This window comes from Oncorhynchus gorbuscha, linkage group LG08 (genome assembly GCF_021184085.1).
Source record: "Oncorhynchus gorbuscha isolate QuinsamMale2020 ecotype Even-year linkage group LG08, OgorEven_v1.0, whole genome shotgun sequence".
In the NCBI taxonomy this organism is placed as follows: Eukaryota; Metazoa; Chordata; class Actinopteri; order Salmoniformes; family Salmonidae; genus Oncorhynchus; species Oncorhynchus gorbuscha.
In genome coordinates, this window is record NC_060180.1 from 59,650,576 (window position 1) to 59,667,158 (window position 16,583).

Genomic DNA, 16,583 nt, shown 5'->3' on the forward strand with positions numbered 1-16,583 from the left:
AGGGGTTCTACATGAAACCAAATGTGCTCTACGTGGAACTAGAAAGGGTTCTTCAAAGGGTGCTCCTATGGGGACAGCCAAAGTACCCTTAAACTTTATAGATCACAGGAGGCTGGTGGGAGGAGCTATAGGAGGACGGGCTCATTATAATAGTTGGAATCACATGTTTGAGTCCATTCCATTCATTCCATTCCAGCCATTACAATCAGCTCGTCTTCCTATAGCTCCTCCCACCAGCCTCCACTGTTGTAGATTGCACCTTTTTTTCTGAGAGAGTAGAGTGCTTAAAGCTATCATACACAACAGCAATGTCATATAAGACCTTATAATACATTCACCATACAAACATTGATAACCAAGGCTCCGAGGAGAAAAATGAACATTTGAAACAGCTGTTACTTCAAATATGTGAGCTGACTTAAATCTCCCACAGGAATGTGTCACATTAATATATCACCCTGTAAGACCTGTCATGTAAATTATGTGAGGAAAGAAATCTTCTCAGTGGTGGTGATAGCTGACATGACTGTATTTACAAAATATTTGGGATTAATTCACTAATTCAGCAACACCCTCAATGGTATTAGACAACATTTTGAAAAGGTAGGCTGTGGCCCAATGGCAAAAGTATTCTCTACACAGCAGAGGAGACAAGAGACTCATATATCCCCTTCACATTCAAATCAAACTGATGAGACAACAAAAAGACAGGAGCCAAGGAAAGATAGAGTCGTAAATGAACTGTAGTAGAAGGGTTCCTGGGTCAATGATAGAGAATTTAACAGTGAGCTAAACCTGGATCCTATGACAATGGGTCTTTTAGCCTGAACAGGAGGTTGCTTCACTATCTGATCCCCTCGCTGGTCCCTGAAGCTCTAGGCTGCGTCTCGCATGGAACCATGTCCTCTGTGTATTGCATTACTCTTCACCAGAGCCTTCATCAAAACTAGTGCACTACATAGGGAATAGGGTGACATTTTGGGAAACAATCCCTAGTCTTGGCAGGGCGGTTCACCAACAGACAGCACCGCTGGCAGCTTGGCCTTTGTCTAAGCTGGGTGTGAAACGATGACAGTTCCCTGGATGAGATCCACCTCAAACACTATGTTCTTATCACGGCTATATGACCTCATGATGTGTCCAACCATAGAAATAGAAGGACTATTATTTGAATGTGTCCAGATGTCTTCCTCTGCTAGAAATGTGGTGTGATTTGACTAGGTTAAAGGAGATCAAACAAGAGGTGGTTCTTGGCAGCAGCAGAAAAGGCTTCTTCCAAGGTATTACTTGTGTGATTTGACTAGGTTAAAGGAGATCAAACAAGAGGTGGTTCTTGGCAGCAGCAGAAAAGGCTTCTTCCAAGGTATTACTTGTGTGATTTGACTAGGTTAAAGGAGATCAAACAAGAAGTGGTTCTTGGCAGCAGCAGAAAAGGCTTCTTCCAAGGTATTACTTGTGTGATTTGACTAGGTTAAAGGAGATCAAACAAGAGGTGGTTCTTGGCAGCAGCAGAAAAGGCTTCTTCCAAGGTATTACTTGTGTGATTTGACTAGGTTAAAGGAGATCAAACAAGAGGTGGTTCTTGGCAGCAGCAGAAATGGCTTCTTCCAAGGTATTACTTGTGTGATTTGACTAGGTTAAAGGAGATCAAACAAGAGGTGGTTCTTGGCAGCAGCAGAAAAGGCTTCTTCCAAGGTATTACTTGTGTGATTTGACTAGGTTAAAGGAGATCAAACAAGAGGTGGTTCTTGGCAGCAGCAGAAAAGGCTTCTTCCAAGGTATTACTTGTGTGATTTGACTAGGTTAAAGGAGATCAAACAAGAGGTGGTTCTTGGCAGCAGCAGAAAAGGCTTCTTCCAAGGTATTACTTGTGTGATTTGACTAGGTTAAAGGAGATCAAACAAGAGGTGGTTCTTGGCAGCAGCAGAAAAGGCTTCTTCCAAGGTATTACTTGTGTGATTTGACTAGGTTAAAGGAGATCAAACAAGAGGTGGTTCTTGGCAGCAGCAGAAATGGCTTCTTCCAAGGTATTACTTGTGTGATTTGACTAGGTTAAAGGAGATCAAACAAGAGGTGGTTCTTGGCAGCAGCAGAAAAGGCTTCTTCCAAGGTATTACTTGTGTGATTTGACTAGGTTAAAGGAGATCAAACAAGAGGTGGTTCTTGGCAGCAGCAGAAAAGGCTTCTTCCAAGGTATTACTTGTGTGATTTGACTAGGTTAAAGGAGATCAAACAAGAGGTGGTTCTTGGCAGCAGCAGAAAAGGCTTCTTCCAAGGTATTACTTGTGTGATTTGACTAGGTTAAAGGAGATCAAACAAGAGGTGGTTCTTGGCAGCAGCAGAAATGGCTTCTTCCAAGGTATTACTTGTGTGATTTGACTAGGTTAAAGGAGATCAAACAAGAGGTGGTTCTTGGCAGCAGCAGAAAAGGCTTCTTCCAAGGTATTACTTGTGTGATTTGACTAGGTTAAAGGAGATCAAACAAGAGGTGGTTCTTGGCAGCAGCAGAAAAGGCTTCTTCCAAGGTATTACTTGTGTGATTTGACTAGGTTAAAGGAGATCAAACAAGAGGTGGTTCTTGGCAGCAGCAGAAAAGGCTTCTTCCAAGGTATTACTTGTGTGATTTGACTAGGTTAAAGGAGATCAAACAAGAGGTGGTTCTTGGCAGCAGCAGAAATGGCTTCTTCCAAGGTATTACTTGTGTGATTTGCTCCATGTGTACAGGCGTGAGTGTAGATATGTGTGTCTACAGGGCTATACACCACTGTGAGCGGTAGCTTCAAGATGGCGTTCCACCTCAAGTCCACCATAACTGTGTAATGCATCACTGTCCCTCAGCCTGTAATTATGGTGATATGAATATGTAATTACAGAAACTGCTCCTCTCCTCCGTCATTCCTGGCTTATTACCTGGCAGTCATTGAAAAATGCACACACACACACACACACAAACACACACACACATATGTCAACATTGTGAATGTATTCAACCTATAGTTCAGCCCACATTATCAGGAGGATTTACACCAACGGCACAGGTGTCCCGATGACTGACCATGTGGAAATACTTGTCATCGAGTGTATAAGAGGCGAATTCAGATGCAGGAGAGTAGAGTGATGTAAACAGGCGCACTTTTATTTTAGTTCCACAACGAGAGCACTACATAAATCAAACACGCTCAAAACACGGAACATAACAAATGTAAAGCACGTAATAAAACACCACATTAACATGAAACAATTACACACAAAACATGATGGGAAACAGAGGGTTAAATACAAGTAGATTGATTGTGGAAATGAAAACCAGGTGTGTATGGAAACAAGACAAGATAAATGGACACATGAAAAATGGAGTGGTGATGGCTAGAAAGCTGGTGACATCGATCGCCGAACGCCGCCCCAAACAAGGAGAGGAGCCCACTTCGGCGGAAGTCAATACTATGAAGAACCCTCACAAGAGCCTTAACATCCCATTATCAGTGTGCTAACATGTGTGGGCCAAATGGCACACTGTTCCCTGTATAACTAGTCCACTATATTTGACCAGCGCTCTGGTTTAAATTAATGGATTACATAGTTAATATGGTGACATTTGGGACACACACATTGTGTAATTACCGTTAAAATACGACGTTGGGGACAGAGTCGAGCTGTCGTGTGTGTGTGTGTGTGCGTGCGTGCGTGTGTGTGTGTGTGTCTTTCGTAAATCAGTGAGGCCTAAAACATAAATGATGCAATTTATGTTGATGAAGTTCTCCTTCCATTGAGGCCCACGTGGCTTTGATCTACTCTCCCCAGAGAAAGAAACCCTCTCTCCCTCTTTCTGTCTTTCTCTCACTCTTTCTCTCTCTCTCTTTACTCTCTCTCTCAGTGCTCTGCTGTTGGCTGGGATGGGGGTTGGCTATTTTAGAGCTAAACTAGCTAGCTACAATAGTGAGCTTCTTCTCACACATACACATCCCTTGTTAGCTCACTCTCTCTGTAAATCTCCCTCTCTATCTCTGTAAATATCTCTCTGTAAATCTCTCTCCCTCTAAATCTCTCTCTGTAAATCTCTCTCTGTAACAGCGTTCTTCGTTTGTCGAAAGAGAGTCGGACCGAAATGCAGCGTGGTTGTCATGCAGGTGAAAGAGGACCCAAAAGCGACTTGGCGAAAACAGAGTCTTTAATCCAGTAAAGTAATTACAAACAAAAAAACACAACTTTCACTCGAAATGACGAGGACAAACTGGAGACTCGATCTTGAACAGCAGGTGAACAGCAGGTTGCCTCGGGAAGGCACTTGAACCAGACAGACTCAGACACCTGCTCACCACGCAGCATCTGAGGAAAACACGACACGACAGGGCGATACACAAACACAGCACGGTGAATTCTAGACAAGGAACCGACAGGACAGGAACGGAACACAAAGGAAGAAATAGGGACTCTAATCAGGGGAAAGGATCGGGAACAGGTGTGGGAAGACTAAATGATTGATTAGGGGAATAGGAACAGCTGGGAGCAGGAACGGAACGATAGAGAGAAGAGAGAGCGAGAGAGTGAGAGAGGGAGGGGGAGAGAGAGGGATAGAAAGAGGGAAAGAACCTAATAAGACCAGCAGAGGGAAACGAATAGAATGGGAAGCACAGGGACAAGACAAGATAATAAATGACAAAACATGACAGTACCCCCACTCACCGAGCGCCTCCTGGCGCACTCGAGGAGGAATCCTGGCGGCAACGGAGGAAATCATCAATGAGTGAACGGTCCAGCACGTCCCGAGACGGAACCCAACTCCTCTCCTCAGGACCGTAACCCTCCCAATCCACTAAGTATTGGTGACCCCGTCCCCGAGAACGCATGTCCATGATCTTATGTACCTTGTAAATAGGTGCGCTCTCGACAAGGACGGGAGGGGGAGGGAAGACGAACGGGGGTGCGAAGAAAGGGCTTGACACAGGAGACATGGAAGACAGGATGGACGCGACGAAGATGTCGCGGAAGAAGCAGTCGCACAGCGACAGGATTGACGACCTGGGAGACACGGAACGGACCAATGAACCGCGGAGTCAACTTACGAGAAGCTGTCGTAAGAGGAAGGTTGCGAGTGGAAAGCCACACTCTCTGGCCGCAACAATACCTTGGACTCTTAATCCTGCGTTTATTGGCGGCTCTCACAGTCTGTGCCCTGTAACGGCAAAGTGCAGACCTCACCCTCCTCCAGGTGCGCTCACAACGTTGGACAAACGCTTGAGCGGAGGGAACGCTGGACTCGGCAAGCTGGGATGAGAACAGAGGAGGCTGGTAACCCAGACTACTCTGAAACGGAGATAACCCGGTAGCAGACGAAGGAAGCGAATTGTGAGCGTATTCTGCCCAGGGGAGCTGTTCTGCCCAAGACGCAGGGTTTCTGAAAGAAAGGCTGCGTAGTATGCGACCAATCGTCTGATTGGCCCTCTCTGCTTGACCGTTAGACTGGGGATGAAACCCGGAAGAGAGACTGACGGACGCACCAATCAAACGACAGAACTCCCTCCAAAACTGTGACGTGAATTGCGGGCCTCTGTCTGAAACGGCGTCTAACGGGAGGCCATGAATTCTGAATACATTCTCGATAATGATTTGTGCCGTCTCCTTAGCGGAAGGAAGTTTAGCGAGGGGAATGAAATGTGCCGCCTTAGAGAACCTATCGACAACCGTAAGAATCACAGTCTTCCCCGCAGACAAAGGCAGACCGGTAATGAAGTCTAGGGCGATGTGAGACCATGGTCGAGAAGGAATGGGGAGCGGTCTGAGACGACCGGCAGGAGGAGAGTTACCCGACTTAGTCTGCGCGCAGTCCGAACAAGCAGCCACGAAACGGCGCGTGTCACGCTCCTGAGTCGGCCACCAAAAGCGCTGGCGAATAGACGCAAGAGTGCCTCGAACACCGGGATGACCAGCTAACTTGGCAGAGTGAGCCCACTGAAGAACAGCCAGACGAGTGGAAACAGGAACGAAAAGGAGGTTACTAGGACAAGCGCGCGGCGATGCAGTGTGCGTGAGTGCTTGCTTAACCTGTCTTTCAATTCCCCAGACTGTTAACCCGACAACACGCCCATAAGGAAGAATCCCTCGGGATCAGTAGAAGCCACAGAAGAACTAAACAGACGGGATAAGGCATCAGGCTTGGTGTTCTTGCTACCCGGACGGTAAGAAATCACAAACTCGAAACGAGCGAAAAACAACGCCCAACGAGCTTGACGGGCATTAAGTCGTTTGGCAGAACGGATGTACTCAAGGTTCTTATGGTCTGTCCAAACGACAAAAGGAACGGTCGCCCCCTCCAACCACTGTCGCCATTCGCCTAGGGCTAAGCGGATGGCGAGCAGTTCACGGTTACCCACATCATAGTTGCGCTCAGATGGCGACAGGCGATGAGAAAAATAAGCGCAAGGATGAACCTTATCGTCAGACTGGAAGCGCTGGGATAGAATGGCTCCCACGCCTACCTCTGAAGCGTCAACCTCGACAATGAATTGTCTAGTGACGTCAGGAGTAACGAGGATAGGAGCGGACGTAAAACGTTCTTTTAGAAGATCAAAAGCTCCCTGGGCGGAACCGGACCACTTAAAACACGTCTTGACAGAAGTAAGAGCTGTGAGAGGGGCAGCAACTTGACCGAAATTACGAATGAAACGCCGATAGAAATTAGCGAAACCTAAAAAGCGCTGCAACTCGACACGTGACCTTGGAACGGGCCAATCACTGACAGCTTGGACCTTAGCGGAATCCATCTGAATGCCTTCAGCGGAAATAACGGAACCGAGAAAAGTAACGGAGGAGACATGAAAAGAGCACTTCTCAGACTTTACGTAGAGACAATTCTCTAAAAGGCGCTGTAGAACACGTCGAACGTGCTGAACATGAATCTCGAGTGACGGAGAAAAAATCAGGATATCGTCAAGATAGACAAAAACAAAGATGTTCAGCATGTCTCTCAGAACATCATTAACTAATGCCTGAAAAACAGCTGGCGCATTGGCGAGACCAAACGGCAGAACCCGGTACTCAAAATGCCCTAACGGAGTGTTAAACGCCGTTTTCCACTCGTCCCCCTCTCTGATGCGCACGAGATGGTAAGCGTTACGAAGGTCCAACTTAGTAAAGCACCTGGCTCCCTGCAGAATCTCGAAGGCTGATGACATAAGGGGAAGCGGATAACGATTCTTAACCGTTATGTCATTCAGCCCTCGATAATCCACGCAGGGGCGCAGAGTACCGTCCTTCTTCTTAACAAAAAGAACCCCGCCCCGGCCGGAGAGGAAGAAGGCACTATGGTACCGGCGTCAAGAGACACAGACAAATAATCCTCGAGAGCCTTACGTTCGGGAGCCGACAGAGAGTATAGTCTACCCCGAGGAGGAGTGGTCCCCGGAAGGAGATCAATACTACAATCATACGACCGGTGAGGAGGAAGGGAGTTGGCTCGGGACCGACTGAAGACCGTGCGCAGATCATGATATTCCTCCGGCACTCCTGTCAAATCGCCAGGTTCCTCCTGAGAAGTAGGGACAGAAGAAACGGGAGGGATGGCAGACATTAAACACTTCACATGACAAGAAACGTTCCAAGATAGGATAGAATTACTAGACCAATTAATAGAAGGATTATGACATACTAGCCAGGGATGACCCAAAACAACAGGTGTAAACGGTGAACGAAAAATCAAAAAAGAAATAGTCTCACTGTGGTTACCAGATACTGTGAGGGTTAAAGGTAGTGTCTCAAATCTGATACTGGGAAGATGACTACCATCTAAGGCGAACATGGGCGTAGGCTTCTCTAACTCTCTGAAAGGAATGTCATGTTTCCGAACCCATGCTTCGTCCATGAAACAACCCTCAGCCCCAGAGTCTATCAAGGCACTACATGTAGCACCCGAACCGGTCCAGCGTAGATGGACCGACAAAGTAGTACAGGATCTTGATGGAGAGACTTGAGTAGTTGCGCTCACCTGTAGCCCTCCGCTTACAGATGAGCTCTGGCTTTTACTGGACATGAATTAACAAAATGTCCAGCAACTCCGCAATAGAGGCACAGGCGGTTGGTGATCCTCCGTTCCCTCTCCTTAGTCGAGATGCGAATCCCTCCCAGCTGCATGGGCTCAGACTCTGAGCCAGAGGAGGGAGATGGTTGCGATGCGGAGCAGGGAAACACCGTTGATGCGAGCTCTCTTCCACAAGCCCGGTGACGAAGATCTACCCGTCGTTCTATGCGGATGGCGAGAGCAATCAAAGAGTCCACATCTGAAGGAACCTCCCGGGAGAGAATCTCATCCTTAACCACTGCGTGGAGTCCTCCAGAAAACGAGCGAGCAGCGCCGGCTCGTTCCACTCACTAGAGGCAGCAAGAGTGCGAAACTCAATAGAATAATCCGTTATGGACCGTTCACCTTGGCATAAGGAAGCCAGGGCCCTAGAAGCCTCCCTACCAAAAACTGAACGGTCAAAAACCCGAATCATCTCCTCTTTAAAGTTCTGGAACTTGTTAGAGCAATCAGCCCTTGCCTCCCAGATAGCTGTGCCCCATTCTCGAGCCCGGCCAGTAAGGAGTGAAATGACGTAAGCAACCCGAGCTCTCTCTCTAGAGTATGTGTTGGGTTGGAGAGAGAACACAATCTCACACTGCGTGAGAAAGGAGCGGCACTCAGTGGGCTGCCCGGAGTAGCAAGGTGGGTTATTAACCCTAGGTTCTGGAGGCTCGGCAGGCCAGGAAGTAACAGGTGGCACGAGACGTAGACTCTGGAACTGTCCAGAGACGTCGGAAACCTGAGCGGCCAGGTTCTCCACGGCATGGCGAGCAGCAGACAATTCCTGCTCGTGTCTGCCGAGCATGGCTCCTTGGATCTCGACGGCAGTGTAACGAGCGTCTGAAGTCGCTGGGTCCATTCCTTGGTCGGTTCCTTCTGTCATGCAGGTGAAAGAGGACCCAAAAGCGACTTGGCGAAAACAGAGTCTTTAATCCAGTAAAGTAATTACAAACAAAAAAACACAACTTTCACTCGAAATGACGAGGACAAACTGGAGACTCGATCTTGAACAGCAGGTGAACAGCAGGTTGCCTCGGGAAGGCACTTGAACCAGACAGACTCAGACACCTGCTCACCACGCAGCATCTGAGGAAAACACGACACGACAGGGCGATACACAAACACAGCACGGTGAATTCTAGACAAGGAACCGACAGGACAGGAACGGAACACAAAGGAAGAAATAGGGACTCTAATCAGGGGAAAGGATCGGGAACAGGTGTGGGAAGACTAAATGATTGATTAGGGGAATAGGAACAGCTGGGAGCAGGAACGGAACGATAGAGAGAAGAGAGAGCGAGAGAGTGAGAGAGGGAGGGGGAGAGAGAGGGATAGAAAGAGGGAAAGAACCTAATAAGACCAGCAGAGGGAAACGAATAGAATGGGAAGCACAGGGACAAGACAAGATAATAAATGACAAAACATGACAGTGGTTGTTACTCATGTTCTTTAATGAATGAATCGCGATACATGAAATAACTGATACAAATACAAAACAACAAACGGAACGTGAAAACTAATTACAGCCTATCTGGTGAAACCTACACAGAGACAGGAACAATCACCCACGAAATACACAGTGAAACCCCGGCTACCTAAATACGGTTCCCAATCAGAGACAACGAGAATCACCTGACTCTGATTGAGAACCGCCTCAGGCAGCCAAGCCTATACAACACCCCTACTCAGCCGCAATCCCAATAACTACAAAACCCCAATACGAAATAAAACAAAATAAACCCATGTCGCACCCTGGCCTGACCAAATAATAAACGAAAACACAAAATACTAAGACCAAGGCGTGACACTCTCCCTCTAAATCTCTCTCTCTATCTCTGTAAATCTCTTTCTCTCTAAATCGTTTTCTCTGTAAATCTCTTTCTCTCTCTCTGTAAATGTCTCTCTCCCTCTAAATCGCTCTCCCTCAATCTCTCTCTCTCTCTGTAAATCTCTCTCTCTCTAAATCTCTCTCTCTATAAATGTCTCTATCTCTCGCTCTCTGTAAATCTCTCTTTGTAAATCTCTTTTTCTCTCTCTTTCTCTCTGTGTTACTACTCTCAATCTCACACACACACATAAGCACACACCCACACACAAGAAAGACAGGGCCGTGCACAGACCTTTTTTTTCGGGGGGGGGGGGGGGGGGGGCAGTTGCTCAAATAAAATAAAAAGGGCACCCCCCTGAAGAAAAATTGGCAACTGCAGTCACAGACTCGTTGAACAATTATGACTTTGATTGTGTAATTACATAAAAGCAATAGATGGTCACATCTTAATGGCTAATTAAGCTACACATTTAAAGCTAATTTAACAACGTCTTGCGGGCAGTAGGTTCAGGACAAAAGCGATAAGAAGTCTATACAAATAAATATATATACTGTATATATTATTTTTTTTACCCATAAAAAGGGGGCACTTTGGAGACTGGTAGGGTAAAAGGCATGTGCTCTTCTCAGGTAGAGCCCTATCTATGCATGTGCCTGATGGTATTCTACAGCTACCATTAATCTTGTGTGAAACAACAGTGGGTTCAAATTACAGCATAACCATATAATCTACTGGTGAAAAGGCTGCTGCCTTGGTCATGTTTAGGATTATTTTGTGTCTTTAAGTTGTGCATGGTAAGGTAAGATCATTTTTCACCATACACACACACACACACACACACACACACACACACACACACACACACACACACACACACACACACACACACACACACACACACACACACACACACACACACACACACACACACACACACACAAATACACACACACACACACAGACACACAAATACACACACACACACACACACACAGACACACAACAAATACACACACACACACACACACACACACACACACACACACACACACACACACACACACACACACACACACACACACACACACACACACACACACACACACACACACACACACACAAATACACACACACACACACACACACACACACACACACACACACACACACACACACACACACAGTGTAATTCTGTCACATAAAATCACTCAACATACTCAGTCCAGGATGACTGTATACACCTTCATATTCTGTCTATATACACCATGATATGTGTATATACAGTATATATATATATATATATATATATATATATATATATATATATATATATATATCCGGTCTCTGACATAGCTCGTTCTGCTATTTCTTTATTTCTTTATTATTAATCATTTAAATCTGTATTTTGTGCCTATGTTGTTTTTAGGTTTGTTATTACTCATATATTACTGCACCGTTGGAGCTAGAAACACAAGCATTTTGCTGCACCTGCGACAACATTGAAAATCTGTTTACACTTTAATTGTATTTAATTAGATTTGATTTGAACAGTGAGGACCATCCCCTGGCCAGTCTCCACACACCACTGCCCCCCACACACACACACCACTGCGCTCTGCTCCCACTCACCCCACAGGTTAAACTGTGCCTCTGAAGGCACTGAGGCTCGTCCCCTGTTTCCTGCCTGAATTAACGGAGGGCTTTTGCTGTGGTTTCAAGCATGTTCATATGTGTTGTTCCAGAGCTTGCACAGTTATACCACGTTATTAAAGGTGCTGATATGGGTTTAAGATGTATTCCTGCAAAATGAGGATGTTACTCATGACAATTTATTTTTTATTTTTTTTATTTTACTAGGCAAGTCAGTTAAGAACAAATTCTTATTTTCAATGACTGCTTAGGAACAGTGGGTTAACTGCCTGTTCAGGGGGTTTGAACTTGCAACCTTCCGGTTACGAGTCCAACGCTCTAACCACTAGGCTACCCTGCCGCCCCACAATATTGGGTGGGGGGTGGGGGGGGGGGTATTCATAGCCAGTGTGCTGATGATTGAGTTACTTTCTTTCTTTGTCACTCCCTTCAGAGATAAAAGCCTGCTTTTTTGAACAGACTGTTGTGTGATGGTAATTTAGTAGTGGGCCTACGCACTGCACTCTCTTATAAGCAACAGGCTACAGAACAACTGCTAGGGACATAGCAGCATTCTTAATAGGGACAGAAGACTGACTTTGCACAGATCAAAATATTCCTCTTTGTGTATAGAATTTAAGTGGTGTTATAACAATACATATATAAAATACTGATATTAAACTACTGTAATTGAATAAGAATAATGAGTATCCTATTCCAGGTGCAAGGAGCTATCAGTAAAGGAAAACATCGAGTGCATGAAGTAACAATTCCTCATAAACCCTTATGCCGTTGTTATAAGGGCCCATTGTTATATTTTTAATCACTTGTTGTTTTTTCATTTGCAACAGTTTAGGTTTCTTATCAAAATGAACGCCTTTGTGTGCAATGTCCATTATGTTCCTTCCTTCCAATTCAGCCCTCTCCCTCTGCTGTGCACGAGCGGGAGGAGGGCGCACCGGTGTCATTCGCTCCTGCCCACTCGTCTCATAGTGATCAGTCTGTGCGTGTTCGCGTCTTGGAGCTGGAATTTGGGGAGTGGAAATACCACTCACTGTTACTTTCACAGTTGGCGTCAAGTCGAATGAGAGTGACTCCTCTGACATTCTACTCTGTCGGTCAGTCAGCGCGCTTCGGAAAAGGGGCGAACCTTTACCGAACGGAACGCAGTCAAGAGGATTAAGAATTGGGTAGTCCGCTCGCACTCTCAGTACGCAGGTGTTTGTAGCTAACTCATGCCTTGGTTGGTTTTAGACGGGATAGTGAGTGTATGAGATATTATTGAATTCTGGAACTTTTTCGTTACATTTTTTTAATGTAAAAATATCAATTTTTGAGTGATACCTGTCGGGGCACTTTAGGTGACTGGGTTTTCTTAATCAACAATTGTTTTCTGCGTTTGGATTATTATAATTTTCCTTGGAAATGGCACATTCTTATTCTGGGAGAGATACACGACTTCCAGAGAGAGGAAACCGTAGTTGAATAATAACACAGGATGCTGCTTGCGACCTGAAGCACTCAGAAGAATTTAGACATTTCTGAGACGTTTGTTATTTTGCTTTGCGCACTATAAGAAGGTGGACATATCAAGTATTTTTTACTTTTTTTTACACGTGTGTATTTTACAACACAATTATGTATTGTGGATTTATACTTTTCTTTTCAACCCAACTCCTCTTTGTGGCTTCATTGACTCAAAGTCGTAAGTGTGGACTCTTGAAATATATTTTCTAACGTTAGCCTTATAAAAGAATCCTTAATTTGCACCATTTGTCACCACAACTCACCTGTTTTCGGGTCGTCTACCGAGGTGCAATCTTGGCAACAGTAGGCTGGAGGGTTTTGCTGGGCGCATCTGTAGCCCTGTTCTCTAAATCAATTGGAAGTCAGGTTATCCAAAACGGGAGAGTGTATTATTTGTTTATTTATTTAAAGGTCTCTTTCCATCAACAGCGGAGAAAGGGAATACTGTACATTAATCAATTACTTTTGTTTTTGAAAAGCTGTTGGTTGTCCTTTATCGTTTATGGCGTGGGTAGGTGCGGGTTCTTTTGCGAGCATGTCTTCATATTTGATGTTATTTACGATTCATGTAGAAAAAAAAGAAGGATATGAAAATGACAAAGTACCCTATTTCTGATTCATATCGCATGCTTCACTACTAGTTTTGAAACAAGCACACTGGTAAATGTGTATTTTAACATCTTCCCCTGGTTAATTATTTCCATGTAGGATTGACTGAGTATATCAATATTGTTTCTGAATGATCACATCGTTTTTTTAGAGAGGAGACTATAGGCCTACACATCACCCTACTGTTTTTCTTTTGTTATAAAACTGATTGTATGTGTAATTTCCCTGTTGAATAGTTATCTCTATCTGTTTTTGTTTGCAGATAAATGTGGAGATAACATTGAGATAACCAGTGCAGATTATCTCACCTCTCCTGGCTATCCGACCTCATACCCTCCATCACAACAATGTATGTGGGTGATATCGGCCCCAGACCCAGGACAGAAGATACTCATCAACTTTAACCCTCATTTTGATCTGGAGGACAGAGACTGCAAGTAAGTAACGCGCTCTTTTCTGGATGAAGTGTGAAACTCTGCCACCTATTGGTCAAAATAAGAACAATGTTCAGTATTTTAAAGATGTTTCACTTCCTTCCCTCTGGGGCCATATGTATCAGAGTAGGAGAGGTGATCTAGGATCAGGTCCCCTCTAGCCAATTTATTTGTATTGATTGTTGTCAAAAGGCTAAACGAATCCTAAATCAGCACTCCTACTATGAGACGTGATGCATACAGTACTGATTTGTACTGATCTGTATGTGACGAATGCAATTTGATTTGATCATTTGATTATGAAAGAAAACTAGACTGGAGCATAATCCATTACTTCTGGATATTGGCAGTTGAGAGGAAATATAATTGGAATGAAGTGTTTTGGTTTTGATATTTGATTTTATATATATTTTTTGCTGTGTAGTGCTGTCTACAATATTGTTGGGTCAATTATATAATGTATATTTTGCCTAGTTGTGGGTGAATGTTGCCTAGTCTCATTCTTGAGCTGTGCTGTCTAGTCCTGATCATTGATTATGATTTGGGTTACACATACAGTATGACACACACACACACACACACACACACACACACACACACACACACACACACACACACACACACACACACACACACACACACACACACACACACACACACACACACACACACACACACACACACACACACACACACACACTCTGCACCTCGGGGTAAGAATGCCTTCTCACAAAAGCCCATATGTTCACAATTTACCATAAATAAACCCATTTTTATTATGGTCCCTCTGTCTTTTTAAATGCTTCATAAACTATGTGTAAATCATAGGCTCACTGACTCGCGCTGGGGTCCTTAACTGCTATTGGATCACGTTTCACCACCAAGCGACCTATAAAATGTTAGCATTCTGACAGATCCTGTAAAGTGTATAGCTGTAAGGATGGTTGTTGTTCTCTGGAACCATGGTTGGGATGCTTCCAGTTCCAACATGGAATGGAGGCATTCTCTACGTGTATCTACGTGTAGCCTGTCCTAGCCTGTGTTTTTGACTGTGATGATAGGTTTACTCTAATATTTGTTGTGCGGATTTATATTATAGTTCATAGTCATTGTTTGGCAGAAGTGAAAGTTATGGTAAGAGACTATGTTTAAAATGCCAAATGAGGGGCCTGGGCTAAATCACAGTTTCCTAAGAGAAAAACTTGCAATTTCTCCTCCCATTAACAACATCCGCTAATCAAACTCCAAAACATGATATTTCAATATCATCTATAAAAGTCATAGTTGCAACGGTTAAGGTCATTGTCCTATGGTGGTTCCACTCTTTTCAAATATCTTCTTTTAATTCAAATGTATTGTCACAACTGAATTCCTTCCTTCAGATACAATGTCCGGGAAGGCTGCAGTGCATGGCTGCATCGCAAATGGTACCTTCTTCCCTATATAGTGCACTACTTTTGACCAAGGCCCTGGTCAAAACTTGTGCACTAAATAGGGAATAGGGTGCCATTTGGGTTGCGACCCATGAGGCGCATGTCATCACCACCCTATATTATTAATTAAATTAAAGAACCAAATAGAACACACATGTCCCTGGAATATGGCTGTAATTAACTAGCTATCCAAACAAAGGAACCAAATAGAACAAAACATCAGGGGGGGGGGGGGTTCTTCTAAGGAGGTGTTGGTCTATAATTATGTTTACAAATGCTACATTTTTATGCAATCTTGAGCTCTTCCCTTGAAATCATAGTCGGTACTGACCACTTTACATTCCTTGAGTGGTCAGACATCTAAATAACATCAACCAGGCTTTTGTGAAGATGCTCTGGTGTCCATTCGATATGCCAATGTGGAGCCGTATCAAAGTCAGTGTCCCAAATCAGGCCCTGTTCCCTATTTAGCAAACAAATCACACACTATTCCCTATGTGCCCTGGTCAAAAGTAGTGAACTATATAGGGAATAGGGTGCAATTTGGGACACAGTCCTGAGCCTAATCAAAAACAGACTTACCTCACACTGACACTAAAATAGCATGACCGATGAAAAAAATCCCTCAACAGAAACTGGAGCAGAAGTCCAAAACAAGACATATGGATTATAGAGTAATCTGAGACATATTCTTTTGAGGTTGTTTGAACTTTTTCCTCAAGTGTGCGATAATGACCAAGTTTTTGCTCGCAAAGAACATTTTCTTTCTCAGAATCTGAGTTTTTGTCTGCTTTCAATTATGTTGCAGCTACTTAGTACATGGAAAGAAAAATAGTCTCAGAAGTAACTTCCATGGTATGGCAGACTCTTACAGCACCGATCCCAATAGCGACAGTAAAGACATGAAGACCTACACGGTAACAGAGCTACTAACGGTATTTACATACAAGACGGGAGATAAACAAAAGATAACATGACCCTCTACGGCTCTAAAATAATCCGTCTCTGTCACTTATAGAGTTTAGCTGTTAAGACCCCTGTCAACTTCACTGTGGTGAAATAAAGT

At 44.4% G+C, this 16,583-nt stretch overlaps 1 protein-coding gene across 1 annotated transcript in view; it reads left to right on the plus strand.

Moving 5' to 3' along the window:
• The first annotated feature begins 12,515 nt into the window (after positions 1-12,515).
• Positions 12,516-16,583, plus strand: part of LOC124041924 (neuropilin-1a-like) — an 83,681-nt gene continuing 79,613 nt past the window's right edge. Inside the window, exons 1-2 of the mRNA XM_046360101.1 lie at positions 12,516-13,219; positions 13,913-14,087. Of these exons, the coding sequence (XP_046216057.1) occupies positions 13,153-13,219; positions 13,913-14,087 (242 nt within the window). The 5' untranslated portion in view covers positions 12,516-13,152. The remainder of the gene's footprint in view (positions 13,220-13,912; positions 14,088-16,583) is intronic.